Consider the following 16,929-nt stretch of genomic DNA (forward strand, 5'->3'; position numbering starts at 1 on the left):
CTGTATGAGTTTTGTCGATATTCTCAGGCTTCCTTTTACGTTCTCATTCCACTAATTGCACATTTCATAACCTTTCAGTTCATTAATCATCATATTCAGGATCCTTTAGCCTACAGGGCGAACCATGGAGTGTAGAGCTGAAAAGATTTCAGTTTATTTTGTTTCTGAGAACTAATTTTTATCACTAAAAAAAATTGAGCTGATTTGAGTTTAGCGTTCCTTTCAACAGCGAAGCTATATGAAACGTGGACGTACTGATTAACGTAGAATCCGAACTACATCAGCTCCCGCCGGGAATCGAACCCGGATCTCCCATGCCTCGCTAAAATGTGAATGTCATTCATTACCAATAATAATGTACAGTTTTTGTTCTGCTGGAAGAGACTGTTTTTTTTTTTTTTTTTTTTTTGTTTATGAACTGTATGGATAAAAAAGAAATACTGTACAGTGTAAGTAGAAGATCGTATCTATTATTTTTCTATTCTAATATTGCCACACATCAAGCCCACAACAAGCCACAGAGGTTTGGGGGGCCATGAATATGTTGGGGGGGGGCAAGTCATTAAACATTCTCTTACCAATAGCTAATTTGTGTTTTTTTGTATTAATAATAGCATTTTGTGTTAAGGTTTGGAGGGGTCAGGAAAACTTCAGGGGGGCCAGATTGCTAAGGGGTCTGCCACACACGTTCTTAATAGTGACTCCTAACAGTGGCATATTACTAAATACCTATACAAATGTTTGATAGTAGTACGAAGAAGTAATAACAATCTTTTCCTCTTCTCTTAAAAAAATGAAGGAAATTGTGTTTGTCCATCAGAAAATCTATACGATCTGAGATCGAATCTGCGACCCTATATTCTCATAACAGAAATAAAAAAAATATATATTTTTCAATTACAATTTAAAAAATAATTAAGGCTTCATGTATCTAAAATAGTGAGTGGATGTGCCTTTGGCAATTTATCGCTGACAATTTGTTTTCTATTTATCTACTAAACAAGAATTTTAGGAATGATCCCAAAAAATGGATCAAAAGATTGCGATCTTGAGGACCAATAATTAGTTTGTGGACCAGGGGCCACAAAATTTTTGAATGGCCCCTAAATCGAGTTTTCGTATTTTATACGGAATAAGCACATCATACTGAGTTAAGTGATAGTTTGGGTTTGGCTACACTACATGTAGTTCTCCAGATATAAGGTCTACAAGAAAACTTTTGATTCGAATATATTGGATCTTTTGATCGAAAGAAAGAAAAGTAAGACAAATATAACATTCGTATCGCCCCATGAGAACCAGAGGAACGTAACTCCAAAAATACGGTTTTCGTTTTCTTTATGTTTGGACATAAATTTGAAAGCCCCACTTGGTGTATATCGAACGTAACGCCATCTGTTCTCCTTGTCGATCATCTGTTGTAATGTAGCTCAAGTACCATCTTATTAAAAACACATCTTTCTAAGAAAATAATATTTTTGTCCTCTCGCCTGTAAACCTACGAAAATGGAGTTACGTTCCTCTGGTTCTCATGCGACAGTATGCAAACCAGAGAAAGCAATAATTATTATGAACTATTTGATTCTAAAACACGAAGTCCTTCAAACAAATACTTATCGTTGAAATGAAATCTTTCAGTTCTACGTCCCATGGTTATGCCCCTTAGGCAAAAGGAGACGGATCATTAATGGAAATGAACGATTAGGAAAATAAATTGGTGGAATGAAAATATAGGAGGAAATGAAAGAACCTTGAGAAAACTGATGTTGTCCACCACAAATTGACGTGGCCTGAGATCGAAACAAGGACATGTCATACCAGAGATGGCCATTCTACAACTGAGACACCGTAATCCCACTTATCCTCGAGTTGTGGCCTCTAAAATTGTTTTATAAGAAAAAATATAAATATTATCGAGTATGTATTTCACTATTAAACATATTTATGAGTAACCAAATGGTATCTTCGCTGTGAGCGACAACGAATTCAATTCCCACATAATTATTAGTGTTGAATCAGCTTTGTTAAAGAATTGGGGAGATGCTTGAATTAAAAAAAACAACACCGAATTCCGATCTAGAAAGCCATAAATAATGGCGTTTGGAGTGTTTATTGGTTTCAAATCACCGAATTAAATTCGAGCAAATTTCGGGTTTATTTCAAGAAGGCAAAGCCTTGGCACTGGTTTCTGGAGTCATCAGTTATGATATCATATACTGGTACTTTTTATATAGACATCGCATATCTATATCAGGTTGTATTAATGAAATATTGCGCACCCCTCACAATTAATATAAAGAAAGAAAACTAATTTAATTGTTCTCAAACTTTTTAGGTGTACGGATATTAATTTCTAGTTGCGTTCTGTAGGCTAAATTAGACAGATGAAGTTGATGAAAAATGAATATGTGCGGAAACGGGAGAATCCCTGAGAAAACCCATAGACAGGATGTTGTTTATCACAAAGGTCCGAAATCGAACCAGAACACCTCCATTAAGGCACCGCGCCTTTTTTACAGAGACCTAAACTTTACATTGGGATCCAAACCACATGTGCTCATCCAAGAATCAAACACATTCCGTCCCAAAGGTAACAACACTAACCATAAGGAAATGTAGAATAAAGTTATTATTATGGAAGTCCATAGATTAAAAATACTTAAAAGTTTTTAAGAAATACACTATATTGCACTATGCCACTTAAATGGTTTACACATGTCGTGTAAGAATTTGGTAATCACTGTCAAAATAATAAATAAATGTAATAATAATAAAAAAGAAGCATCACTTCACGTCCTTCAAAAATAGATAATGTTAAACGTTTTACATTATCTTATTTCTTCAAAAAATTAACACACGACACCTTGACGAGCGAATCCATTGAACAACGCGGCCAAAAAAAAAAGTCACTGGCACATACACAACACATATCCACCAGAACACGACACAGTGATGTAGAACATACTTCGTTTCTTTTTTTTTTTCTTTTCTGTTGTATGAAAAAAAAAAAATAAAAAAATCGTGTAGCACGGTATATTGCTCACCTGCTCATTTAGGCTTCTATCTCTGTTTAAAGATCACACAGTGAATGGCAAGGCGAAACCACGGTCGTTGCTTTATATATGCCAGCAAGACTTTTCCCTTAGACGCTGCTAACCTGGATATAAAGTGAGCTCTCAAATTTTATCTTATTGCATTTTTACTGCAGTGGAGGGGGGGGAGAAAGGAGAGGAACGGCAAAGGAAGGAGAAGAAATCACATAGAGTAAGGGGAGGGGAGGGGAACGGCGAATAATCTTTTGGTCAATGAAAGTGGGAAGGGGGTAAAACAAAGCAGGGTGTTGACGTTTTTTCTTTATAATTGTTTGTTTCGCCGAAATAATCATGCAGCTTGCATGAGATAATTCAATTTGTTATGGGTGTTCGCACTTGTTCCGCGTCCCGATTTTCAAAATATTGCAGCAAATGAAAGAATTTGCAATACCATAATGTCGTAATGTAATTTTCTTGTACAGTAAACACTTTGAACATGTATGTATATCGGACAACGATATTTCCCGCAAGAATAAGCTTAAACACCACCCTTGGAAAGAATTAAACAGTTTTGTAATCGAAGCTACGGTCGAAGTCTACTGTCGGTCATTTTTATTGAAATATTTTCAGCTTTTCCTCTGTTTAGATGGATGCAGGATACCGGGTTTGATTGCCGGTGGTAGCTCATGAGGCTCAGATCATACACTAAACTGTAGGTTCACGTCTTATATATCCTCCGTACTGAAAGGGACGTTCAACTCTAATTCAACCAACAACTTTGGCCCACATAAGACTACCAAACAATCATATGATTAGCTCATGTAATTGCCGTCAATGGGTCTCGTATTAAGTTTCCGGCGAGGACACATCCGTAGATACCACCTATATTATTTGCATTACTATAACAGTTATTCTATTTGGAGCTCTCCTCGTTGGGCAGCCCGGTGTGGTGTAGTCGAGCGACCTGAGGCAGTGTTCGTAGATTTTCGTAAGAAAATTTCCCTCAAATTGCTCAAAACTTTCCCGTTTTCTTATCAAATTTTCTCGTTTGTTGAGTGTCTATTCCTACGACAGAAACTATGTGATAAGATTAATTTAGCTAGACAGCCACATTTGTTTTATTCGTTTGCTTTTTGCTTCTATTTTTTTTACTTTATTCTTCACTTTTTTCTGAAAAAAAAAACATACAACAAATACATCTAGTTAACAATGGGTACAAATTGTGATACTTTGATAGGGTGACCAAATCGTTAACTAGAAAAACGGGACACCTTTTATTTCTGGATAGATTGCTCCCCTAAATATATTTTTTTAGCCTCTCCGTTCTCTCTCTTTCCCTTTTTGTATCTCACCGAAAAGGGCAAATTTACACTTTTTCGTTTTAAAACCTATTGAAACGGTTGTGAAATTAATTAGATAACAAGTAACTATCAGCAGCTAACAAAATATGAAATATTTGAAAACATTACTAAAAATATATGAGCGCTCAAATCTATCCCCGACAGGATTTATAATTATTCTCACCATGAATCGGATTCAACCATCGGATTCCGACTCCTTTTATTTTCATTTTTTTACTTCTAAACATTATTTCATTTACAACTAGTTTTCTTTTTACTTTCACTTTTATAGTTCTATATTTCTAATCACCTTTCGTAAATGGAAGTATGTTACATCCTAGTCAAATCACAGAAATACTGCACTGTACTGATTACAGCGCTTCAATCTTCCACCGACCGAAACAGAGAGTAAAAACAGGTTACTTTTGTTCTCCATAATACTTTCAGCCCCTTGTACTGTCGTCTGCGGAGTGGGGAGGCCTAGGAGGGAAAACAGTACAGCTACCACATCCAATATTGCAAACGTCGTGATGACGTTGCTCAGTAATTAGAATATTCTAATATAATCACATAACTTAGAAAATATTTACATAAATTAGGAAATTTTAGCGATTCGAAAGGTTTTTTGTACCTAATGTACGTAAATAGGGACATTTTGGCCCTCCCGGAAGAAGTTTTCGGGACACCGGAAATGGTAGTGAAAAAACGGGACAATCCCGTTTTTACGGGACGGTTGGTCACCCTATACTTTGAACATACATACAAAATATTGCTATTGTATTGATTTAGTTCTGAAAATCAAAGAAAAATTTCAGTATTTGTGTTTGGTCAATCAGTCAGCGCGAGAATCTCCCTGGATGGTCAACGTTTTATTGAAAAATTCTATTGTTCCTTTTTTGCTAAATTTGCCTACGAAATTTCCTTGAACTGTGGAAATTTACCCTTAAACTACGAACATTGATCTGAGGCGTTCGGCTAATGATCGTAAGTCAAAAGTAAGACTACCAGAGACGCCCTGATTTAGTTGAGAGCAGTCACAGTTCTTTCTATGTGGTCTTAGTGCTGATTTTTTTTTCAACTTAAACCGGGACGCGAAATTGTCCCTAATTTTTCTTAAAGTCAGTTATTCTATTTCTTTAGTAATTGTTATTTCTTATTGCTAAATTTATAAGGGTCGTTGATAAAAAGTATAATATAATCACATATGAATATTCTATCAAAAAACATTAATATTTTGAAAGAAAAATACGATAATTACTGTGTGGTGATTGTAAAGAAAATTAAAGGAAAATAGCAAGCAAAACATTATACCTCAACAATACATCTGGAAGTTGAGTGAAAACTAAACAAGCTTCCCTCTTTATAGTACTTAAAATTACTTCAGCGTTCTTGCCTTTGGCGTGGAAATCCTGGGTTTGTTTTCCGGCGGAAGCTCATGTGGTTCGGATTCCACGTTAATCAGTAGATCCACGTCTCATATAGCCTCGCTGCTGAACGGGACTTAAAACTCAAAATCAACTCAACTCAACTCAACTCAACTCAGTCAACAGGAACTCTTACCACTTCATCTGCTGAAACGCAGGCAATGATGAGAGTCATTAAAGAGCGCAAGTTCCAAATTTGTTTTAATATCACATATTTAGAGTGGTTTGATAGAAATCTCCAAAATAATAATAAGAAGAAAAAGAATAAACTTAAAAGAAATGTGTAGTGTTATTAAGAGAAATGTCGCTCAGAGATTGAATTCCACTGCTTGCCGGAACGAAGTTACTGTGTGCCCAGTCTAAGTCTTGTTCTTGTAGCTAGTGATGTGAAATGAAAAATTTTCGGTCCAGATCAAGTAGTTACTTCGCATTAAGCTATAAAATTGATAGAATCCATGTCTAGGAATATTAAATAAGACCAATTTATAGTTTTCGAATAACAATTTTCATAACTGGAAAATTTTCAAATGTTATTTCGTACTTAATAATGAAAAAATGCATGGCGTTTTTGTATGCATAAAATGCAGGGAAAATAAATACTTTTGAATATACATTTATTTAATAAACAGAAGAATGCATAGAAGTTCCTTATAAAGATTATTATTATTGTAAGAAGAGAAGACGTTCTGTGTTGATTTTGTTATAAGTTGATTTGCTAAGTCAACTACGAAACACAGAACTTTGGAGAAGCATGTACACAGCCAAACGCTTATTTACGTTATTAATCTTTACGTAAGCCAGTTTTAATATTTCATTTGTGTACACAGTTAGTGTAGTGGTTCAATCATGTTGGTTGCAGTTATTCTATGTTATTTGAAACGTTTCATATACAATAGTAGTGACAAAGAAGTTCATTATTATAAATTCTACGCCTATAAAATATAGTCAGAGAAAGCTTTGTATGAAACAAATATAATTATTATTTATACAAATTATATAAAAGAGTAATAAAGGAGTACACAATATATATTTGTAAATTAAAATGATATTACTTATGCGGCTTGCAACTTTGTACTTTCCTTTTAAACATTTTTTTTAAATTGGAAGAACAACTACACAAGTCAATCTCTATGTAGACTACATTAATTACAATTTATTTTATTTTCTGAATGAATATTGGAATTAATGTTTATTTCCTGGAAGCTCTCAGTACTGGTACTTGTTTTAGCGAGATACTTCAGTTAAACTTTAGAATTTTGGGTAATCGAAAACTTACAGTAAATACTTTATATTAGCCCTATTTATTTACATGAGATAGAACTTTGTTAATGGAGAAGAGTTGTAAAACTATGAGAAAACATTGTATTACGGATTACTAAACTGATCACACACCGATATTATGCTCTTCGACCTGAAGATAAAGACATTAGTTTTTCTTTCATGCGTATTTTCCAGAAAAAAAGGTTAGATTTTCACTTTACTTTTTACTCGACGTCTATTACAAATAAAATTTATGTTGTAATAACGATGTAGGAACAGTGAACAGGTGAAACTAATTTCACAAATAGGAAAATTTTCCGGAAAATTTTTCATCAGTACTTGTAGCCCAACTTTCACGTTTAAGTGAATCGGTATGTGTTCTTAACTTCCTATCATTCAATTGAAAAGTTTCAGATCAAGTCTCGATTTATGGAGTTCTAGATATCGGTTCGAGATCCACTCATAAGCATGGACGTTTTTAACTGTTTTGGATATGTATATGTTCGTGTTAACTATTTTTTAAAGTGTCTAGAGTATTTGCTTTTGGTGATCTCGCGTTTGTATCCCGGTGAGAGAGTATCTAACACACTACATTTGTTAAAATCCCACTTTCAATTGTACGTCAATTCCTAATATTGTCTTGCTGTTGGCAATGAACGTCAATTTGAATTAATTAATATTATTGGCCGTTTAGTGTCGTAAGTGGCAAAATTGAGTACAGTTAATAAATAAAAAAATAAATGATAAATATAATACAATGTGTTCAAAGGGAATCGTTATGTGCATTTTTAATAATTCACTACACTTTGTCATGCTGTAAGTTTACCTAGTAACCAAATATGTGTTGTTCACACGAGTATCGCAATTTTTCAATGGTTACTGATACTTTGATGATGTTCACTTTACCTCAGTAGTTTTCAACTAACCAATATTTACCGGAAAAAGCAATCAAATTGACTACCGGTTTTCTGCAATTTTTCTAGAAACGAATTTTGCTACGCTATAGGGGGTCTATAGTGAGGTTCCATCCATGGTTGTAGCTGCTTCCAATTGAAACTTCTTCGAGAAAGAAAATCATACCACAGTTCTGACTTTGGCACGTTAACATGTTTTATATTTCAGTAATATTTTTACTTTATGATTACAAAATCAATTTCATTTGAAAATAAAATTTTATATATATACTACTTAACCATAAAAAATAAACATTGGATATAAGGTGAATATTCGTTGATTGAAATTAATGACTTTGACTACCCTAAAAATGTTGTCTCAAAGTTGTTTTGCGCACGAAAAATTAACTCAACTACAAAGCAGCGTTAGGCCGACGATTTTGGTTACTTGGATTGTTACGATGTTCTAGAACAAAAGTTGTAGGAAATTATGTTTACTATGAACTTGACAATAGTTATTATTACTTTAATACCTCTGATGAAGAGATATTTTTAAAAATCAGTGTTTCGAAATGGCTGAGGAACATCCAAGCTCGAAAACTTGATTATTCTTTTTAAAAAAAACTAAATCCTCAATAAAAAAAACATTCCAAAATTGGAAATACAATACTGAGATTTTTTTATTAATGGGTGAGGCCTTTACTTTGTCCATACTGTTACTGGACTAAGATGAGAAAATTGAATTTATATTGTATCATATTTACATGTAAAACTGTTTTTATAATCGAATCGAGACGAGACATGGTTTGCTATTGTCTTATGCACACCCCTAAACCAGTCAAACCTTATATTTTAGATCTCACGCACATTCAAGATTTTTCAGCATATGCTTTTGTTTCAACACTCCTCCCTCCACAACCAAGTGTCGCAGGTGCTACGAAGGTACTTCCAAAAGTGTCCAGCCTGACACGGTAATATCACACTGCTAAAGATAATCCGTTCATGGGATACAATGCCATCTTCAGAAGAAATAATGTAACAGTTTCAACTACCTATCTGCGTCAGATCATTGGAGGCAGTCATTTGAATTATAGTGATCGCACAGAGTCGTGAAGTTTGACCTAGCTTTGCCAATTTCAGTATCCAATAGAACCCGAGGGGTGTGTCCCGGTCGTCAACCCCATCTATGAAATGTTGCTAGTGTCGTGTTACGGAGGACATTTTCTGAGGGTACAGTGTTGTCGGATTGCAACTAAATTTCGTTTTATTATTATTGTTGTTGTTGTTTTGTATTTTTGCTATTATTATTGTTACTGTTAATTTCGAATAATTGTTACAGTTCGTGTTAAAGTTTTTTTTAACGCTTGTTCGCCATGTCATCTAAGTTTGGCAACATTGTTGGTGCACTTCGGTTGTTTCACGTTTTTTTTTTTTTCAACTGTGCGTTTGGAAAGCAGCTCCACGAATCATGCTGAATTCTTTCGACGCATCACACGTGAAGCAAAGCAGTTCTGTGATTGATGTGGAGCCCCAGGTTTCATGAGTCGTCCCGGTCACTATAGTCGCTATTTGTTGAGCTGGCAACACTATATGACGATGTTACAGTTCACACAGATGTTGCCAGGGCTACAGTGAAAGACTGTGACTTCAGGAGATTCAGCATCCATCATACATCCCAGATTTAACACTGTAGCCTTGCAACAACAACAACCGTGTGAACCGGAGCACTGTCATGCAATATATGAACTCAACACAGATTATCTTATTCAAATGACTGCCTCTGGCAAACTGATGCAGCTAAATAGTTGAAACTGAACCATTATTTCTTCCATACATAGCACTGTATGCCATGAAAGGTTTATTACCAGTGGTACGCTATTTCAGTGTCATGACGTAAACTTTTGGAAATATCCTCGCAAATCTAGAGGACCAAAAAATAATGGGTTCTCTACACGCCATCTTTCTCTCACCGTAGTGGTCATACTGATAATGTCTCATCTGAAAAGTCAATTAGGGCATAGTATATTTTAAGAAATTTTCACTAGGCGACACTACAACTTGAAAGCAGCTTCCATCATGATATGGGTATCAAATTAAAGGTACCGTTACAGAATAACATTTTATGTCACATCGTCTAGAAGGATCGTATGATCAGGGAATGCCACAATTTTATTAACACCCTTCATATAGAATTAACCTCTAACTACGGAGGTAAATACTTTAACCTTTAAACTACGGAGGTAATTTATTTGACCTTTAAACTACATTTAAAGCGTTTTCGTAAGGGTTTACAAAGAAGACCATTTCTTCACTCCTATTTATCGAAGACACATAAAACAAAAAGTGTTAGAAACGTTATTGGAGTACCATTTCGAAATCGAAATATTCGGAGTTAAGACAAGCAACAGGGTATTTTGAAAACAAAATATCCCGTAGTTAATAGGTTAATAGATATTGTATTTGTGTGACACTTTCTTTAACATAACTAATCATATTCAAATACCAACTTAAGTGATGCGATGACAAAGAAAGTTGGTATACGAAAGTGGTGGCATAGAACATTGAGGAGGTAACAATACAGAAACGAGCAAGAAATATTTGAAGTATGTTTTAGAATATGACAATGTAAATAAAGGCGGGTCGAATGTGTGAATGTCCTTTTAAAGTGGGACCTGAACCACTACTCAACCATTTATTCGTGATATTAGACTTCCAGCAAGTTTAAACCTCTGACTACGTGCAACGAATTCGGGGTTTCTACCCATAAGGCTACTGGTAGCTTTAGAAAAAGTTATTCGTATTGCAAGTTTAGTATCAGTATTGCAAATTTAGTATCGGTAGTAGTGCCGCTTAGTTATACCTTATTTTATGCACTAAATTCGGTTGTTTCTCGTTGTAACGTTATAAAGTTTATTATGTGATTAAAAAAGGCAAACGTTTAAACAGCAATTCGATTTTTTTTAAAAAGATATTGAGATAAATGCTCACAAGATTTCAAAACTCCAGTTTAAAGTGTTAGTAGAAAAATAATAACACCCAGAAATATGTGGAAACCTTGAAGCAAAGAATAAAATTAATGGAACATGTATTTCTGTCAGTAGTTGCGGATGCTGAATTGTACCTGTGTAGTATATGACCTTCAGAATCTGTCTGCTGTTTCAACTTTCACCTACATTTTTTCTCTTAAGTAGTAGTGAAATATTAACTTGTAATCGAGAAATGACTAACAATATCTTTTCTTTTTCATAAACACGTTCCTTGTATTGCACTTTGTATAATTGAATCCTAAAAATAAGGAAGAAAGATTTTTTTTTTTTTTTAAAGAAAGGAGCAAGTTCAAGTTAAACACGACTTTTAAATCATATTGATGATGGCAACTTTTCATCTGTGTTCAAAATATACCTTATTAGGTTTTCTTTTAAAACTTTATTCAATGCTGATGAAAAGGAAAATAAGCTGCAACATGGTCATTGGTTGTCTCAGAAAAAACCCAGAGGCGAAATTACATATTTCTTCTCACTCCTCAGCTCTCCCTACTGATCTGGTGGATAACCTTTGGTGAACCCCCAAGGTCCCTGGTTCGATCCCAATGAGAAAGTATTGAAATTTAAACCCATTACGGTGTTCAGATTCTACCTTATAAGCTGTTAGGTTCATATTTCATGTTGCCTTGGTGGTGATAAAGAAAACTTAAATTCAATAAACAAACTTCTAATTCTTTGACATGGTAGACATTCAGGGAACGTGATATCGATGGGGTATTGATTGACTTATCTGGTAATAATGCAATACTTATAGAATTGTATTTCTAATTCTAATTCTATTTTTTTTTTTTTACGGGTAAAATGTAAAAATAAATCAGCATTGTGATTCAGTACAGGCCTTAGGTTGACTAATTATGAAATTGACAAGTGTGAACATGTCATAACAGGCAGTGTACGGGTAGTGTAGCTGAACGGAGAAATGTGTAGTGATCAGTCGATGCAATTTCACAGATCGAGCAATGAGCAAACATCAAGTTCATGTGCAAATTGAGGAAAATCTGATTCAGAGAGTACGATAGTGTTAAAAAACAGTTTAGTACCATCGGATGTGTCGCTCTTCCCAAGACTAATAATGAGCCTTTTCCGTTTCGCCAACGCAGAAGAGATCAAAACACCAAAGCAACGCCTGAACTTCGGAAGATACGGTACTAAGAGAGGAGTTTCGTCGATGTTTAAACCAATCGCAGGAGTGGTGGAACAAGTCTGTATGTTCTGAAGGTGCCAACTTAAATAAATTAAGTAAATGTGTACCAACATTGTGGTAAAAAAAAAAAAAAAGTTACAACAGAATTCCGAGAACTTTTTGACTGCCCCTCGCACTTTTAAGCATCATAAAAAAATTAGTATTTCTCGAATTTTTCAAAAAGTACGAATGAAAATTTGCTGTCAAGAATCTCATTTAGTTCAGCTCGATGTTATTTATTGATTGATTTATGTTATTTTTGGAAATTATAGTTAAAGAAAATTTAAAGTTCAAGATTTACTATTGGGCTATATCTCATACCACACTGTTCTATTGTAATATTTGTAGTGTCATATTGTAAAGCTTGATGATTGTATTCTTAGGTACCAGTTTGATTTTAATAGATGGTTATCGTACAACATCAAATTTTAGGTTTTAACAAAATCAATTTTTCTCGATTTTCTCAAAAACTACGCATGATGATTTATACTCATTTATATCATTTTGTTCAGCTTAATCACATCTATCGAATGGTATTTGTCTCATCTTTGGGTAAAACTTTTTCTTTTCGTTATATGCAAGTAATATTGTAAAAAAAAATCATGAACGGTTCGAATAAATCTTGTTCTTAGTGGATCTGTCTTAGGACAGTGGAAAAACATACAGACCGATGAAAGAATAATAACTCGGAATAAAATTAAATGAAAGTTATAACTTTCCACTTTTATGACCTGTAGAATAACAAATATTCAAAACAAAGTAATATGAATTATTCAGTTTAACATATTAGGTTTATACCATGTAAGCGAAAGAGGGGAAAAGATAAACATTCAAGTAGAAAAGGAAAGTTAATTGCTTAGTTTTAAAGGGAGTAGTGCTCAAGTTGGGTAGAGAACAACATTGGAAAAGTGAAAAAAGAAAAGAAAAAGAAACTAGCATGAATAATACTTGTGAAGAAATTCCCTCATAAGGAACATGATAGAAAGTATGATAAAGATAAGGAAAATACAAGAAATAGAAGACTGTATTTTATGAATCCTTATTACAAAAGGCTTAGTCTGTCACTCAAGGTAGTATGGAAACCTAAAACATTTAAGAGTTACGCTACGCGTTGCGTAAATATCAAGCTACAACATACTGCATTTAGATATTCTTAATCCTTGTTATAGACGCTAAACGGCTTACTCTTTCAGTCACGCATATAATAGGTTACAGTCAGGCTAATACTTGTCGGTACCTGCACTACCTCCTACCTGACGCTAAGATATCTCGCTAGTGATCAGACAATTTGCAAACGAGCCGAAGGCTTGGGGAGAGAAAACAACTAGTGATATGGTATAAAATAAAATCAAATCTTTCAGTTTAGCGTCCCACGATTATGCGCTTTTGGCTAAGAGAGACGATAATTAAAGCAAGTAAATGATTATGTAAAAATTGGTGGAATCAGAAAGTAGGAGGAAACAAGAGTACACCGATAAAACCCATGGACACTCCAGCACAAACTTACTCATCTGGGAATCGAACCAGGCACACGACGCATTAGAGGTAAGCGTTCTACCACTAAGCCACCGTGCCTCCTAACTAGTGACGTTAAAGTTGAGTTGAGTTTAACATTTAGTTCAGCAGCGAGACTATATGAGACAAGAGCCTGCTGATTAACGCGCAATCCGAACCACATGTGCTCCCGCCGGGAATCCGTTCTACCATACATGTAACACGAAGAAGCCCCGAGAGTTTAATGTCCACAACCAAACCAGTTTTCTAAAATTTAGCAATCAGTCTTAACACAGTCGACTTATTCGATGCATTATGTTCATCAAACACTGCACGGAGTTCGCGAACAATCTCTGCAAAACATTCACCACATTCGTTTTCACTATGACAATACGCTGTTCTCTCCTGAAGCGCTCCATTCCTACCCGTATAGAAAGCACATAACGATCATGCGCTCTTCGGCGCTCCACCATGATTACTAACCATAAAGACAGATGAAAATCGTGTAACGCTGAGAGTTGCCAACTTACTAGAATAGAAATGGCGGGCATTTCAAAAGTTGCAATCTTTATGGGTCACCTCTTACTGTGTATTGTTGTCTCGCGAAATGAAAAGCTTGATGAGGGTGCATTGCAGTGTTACAGGGTTTCATCGTATAGAATTTTTTTCAAGACTTACAAAAAGATTTTTTTTTTTTTGGAAATCTACGCATACCTACATTGTTATGTTCAGCTCAATGAGATCTATCATTTGATATATGATTCATTTTTCAATATATTTTTAGCCATACGCTAATAATGTTTTATTGTATATTATTATTATTATTATTATTATTATTATTATTATTATTATTATTATTATTATTATTATTATTATTAACTAGCAGAATACCTGTTCTTCGCACGGGGAGAATAAGTTTCATTTTGGACATAAAGGACACCAAAACTGTCCACAATCAACTTAGGGACACCCAACACTATGAATTCGACACTAATATCGATCATTTTAGGGGCTAAATGTGGATTTAAAAGGCATCGGAAGTCTCACTGTTCATCTCAGCAAACCCGAAAACTATGGATTCGGCACTAATATAAGTCATTTTCGATCATTTGTATATGTATCTCCCCCTTCCCTTCACACAAGTTGTGGGGCTGAATGTAGATTCAAACGGCATCGGAGGTGTTACGTTCATCTCAACGACCCCAAAAACTATGGATTCGACACTAATGTCAGTCATTTTTATATACCTCCCCTCTGTCCCCCTCCCCTAAGTTGCACCATCAAAGTGAAGTGGTAAAAACCATCGCAGGTTCGAACCTCATCTATGTTGAAAATTTGATCTAGACCGGTAGGGTGGTTCGAGAGATTAAGAATCACAAACATAGTTTCATTTTTATATACGTAATTTATGCACATATCCTTTTGCAAGGAAATCAACAAACAAATAAATAAATAACTTCACAAGATCATTATTTACAGTAATGTGCATTAAATAAAGAAAAAATCTCATACTGTATATCAAACTCACCTCATGAAATCTCAAACAACTTGATAACAGAATTACACTTGGAACAAAATTAACACTCTTAATCGTTGTTGATGCTCACTGCAACTATTTACTATATAGGCCTACTACGTGCAATGGCTTTTATATTGACCTGTCACATATTTCTAAAAGAATGTTAAATATTTTAAATTTTAATGAGTACTTTTATTCAATTCTATCTAAAAACAGAAGCTGTAGAACAATTCATTTATTTCGATTATTAACGGATACACATAATTTGTCAATCAATGTACACAAGATTCAACATCATGATTACATTTAATTGAATTATTTTATTTTATTTTATTTCCATTTATCTTTAATCAATTAACAAACCTGTCAGGTCAAGGAATTCTTAAAAAAAAAAGGAAAGCATGAAAGAATTCACAAGAAAAATGAAAATAATGAAGTTTCCCATTATTCATTTCTATCCACAAATATATGTGCAACATTAAGTTAGCAAACAACATTTAAAAGAAAATACGTACACTTCCTTTCAATCGTGAAATGAGTAACAAACTATTTTTTTTCATGAAAAGTACAGTTAAATGTATCATTTGCGTGGAATGCTAATTTTTATTCAATTTTATTACATACCACTACTTAAATCATATAAAAGGGGAGAAAATGCTTCTCTAATATTTTGTCAAAGTACAAAGGTAATTTCAAAAGTCTTGCACACAACGCAGGCGCGACCGTTTGAGTGATGTGATCAAGTTCAATTTTATGTCAGTTATGACCAAGGATGTTATAAAATAGAGGATCTGCCCAGCATACAACAAAATCGTGAAGCCATACGTCACAGCTTCGCCACACCTACTCTGCCCACTCCACGCCACTAAGATCGCAATGTTTCGAGCCAATGATCATGACAGAAACGAGAGTAGCCAATCAGACGTGCCGGCTCAGATGATGCTCGGTTGTTTTTGGGCTTCATTGAGTTCATATGATGAACATACGTATGGGCAGATCCTCTATTTTATAACATCTTTGGTTGTGACTGTGAGTCAGAGTTTGGGCTTGACGGTTGTGTCTGTGTTTGCTGGTTCGCGTAGCTGTGTTGTGAGAAATTCAGTGATAAAATGGAAGGTGAGCAGGTCGGATTACATATAATGACTAGTGTTCCTATGTCAAAATGAAAACTCTACGTGGAAAGAATCCAACTGAAATATGCTTTGCGAGAGGTTTGTGGAAATAGTGTAGTGGATCGTAGCACTGTATCACGGTGGTCATCTCGCTTCCGTGGAGGTCGTGTAAGCACTGCGAACAATCTAAGAAGTGAAAGACCACCAACTGCAACAGACTACAGATCTGAGATTATTGTGAATGACATTTTGAGAGAGGATCGACGAAAAACATGTAAGAAAATTGCATATTAAGCCAGAATGTCTCTCACTTCAGTTTACAGAATCATTACTAAAAAATTAAAGATGAGAAAATTCGCTGCCAGATGGGTTCCGCACTATCTGAGTGAAGAACAGAAAGCATTCTGCAAAAGAATCGCAGAAGAATTGCTTCGACGTTACCGAACAGAAGGAGATCAGTGTCTACGAAAGATTGTTGCAATTGATGAAACCTGGATAGAACATTTTGAACTAGAACTAATGGAAAAGTTCGGACACTCCACGCCAGAAGAAACTCCGCTGCCAATAATCAAAAGTTAAACTCATGATGATCTTCGCGTATGGCATGAATGGAGTAATAGCTACAAAC

The 16,929-nt window shown here is 34.8% G+C and overlaps 1 protein-coding gene across 2 annotated transcripts in view; it reads right to left on the bottom strand.

Moving 5' to 3' along the window:
* The window catches only part of LOC145673157 (uncharacterized), an 89,586-nt gene extending 74,316 nt beyond the window's left edge, over positions 1–15,270 (bottom strand). The window contains exon 1 of one of the 2 annotated variants that reach the window (XM_081742589.1): positions 15,199–15,270. In XM_081742589.1, coding sequence (XP_081598715.1) covers positions 15,199–15,203 — 5 coding nt within the window. In that variant the 5' untranslated portion in view covers positions 15,204–15,270. Of the gene's footprint in view, positions 1–3,044; positions 3,162–15,198 lie in introns of those variants that run through there. The other variant, XM_081742588.1, reaches the window with a different exon arrangement.
* Positions 15,271–16,929: the final 1,659 nt, after the last annotated feature.

This window comes from Thermobia domestica, chromosome 16 (genome assembly GCF_964235325.1).
Source record: "Thermobia domestica chromosome 16, izTheDome1.hap1.1, whole genome shotgun sequence".
NCBI lineage: Eukaryota > Metazoa > Arthropoda > Insecta > Zygentoma > Lepismatidae > Thermobia > Thermobia domestica.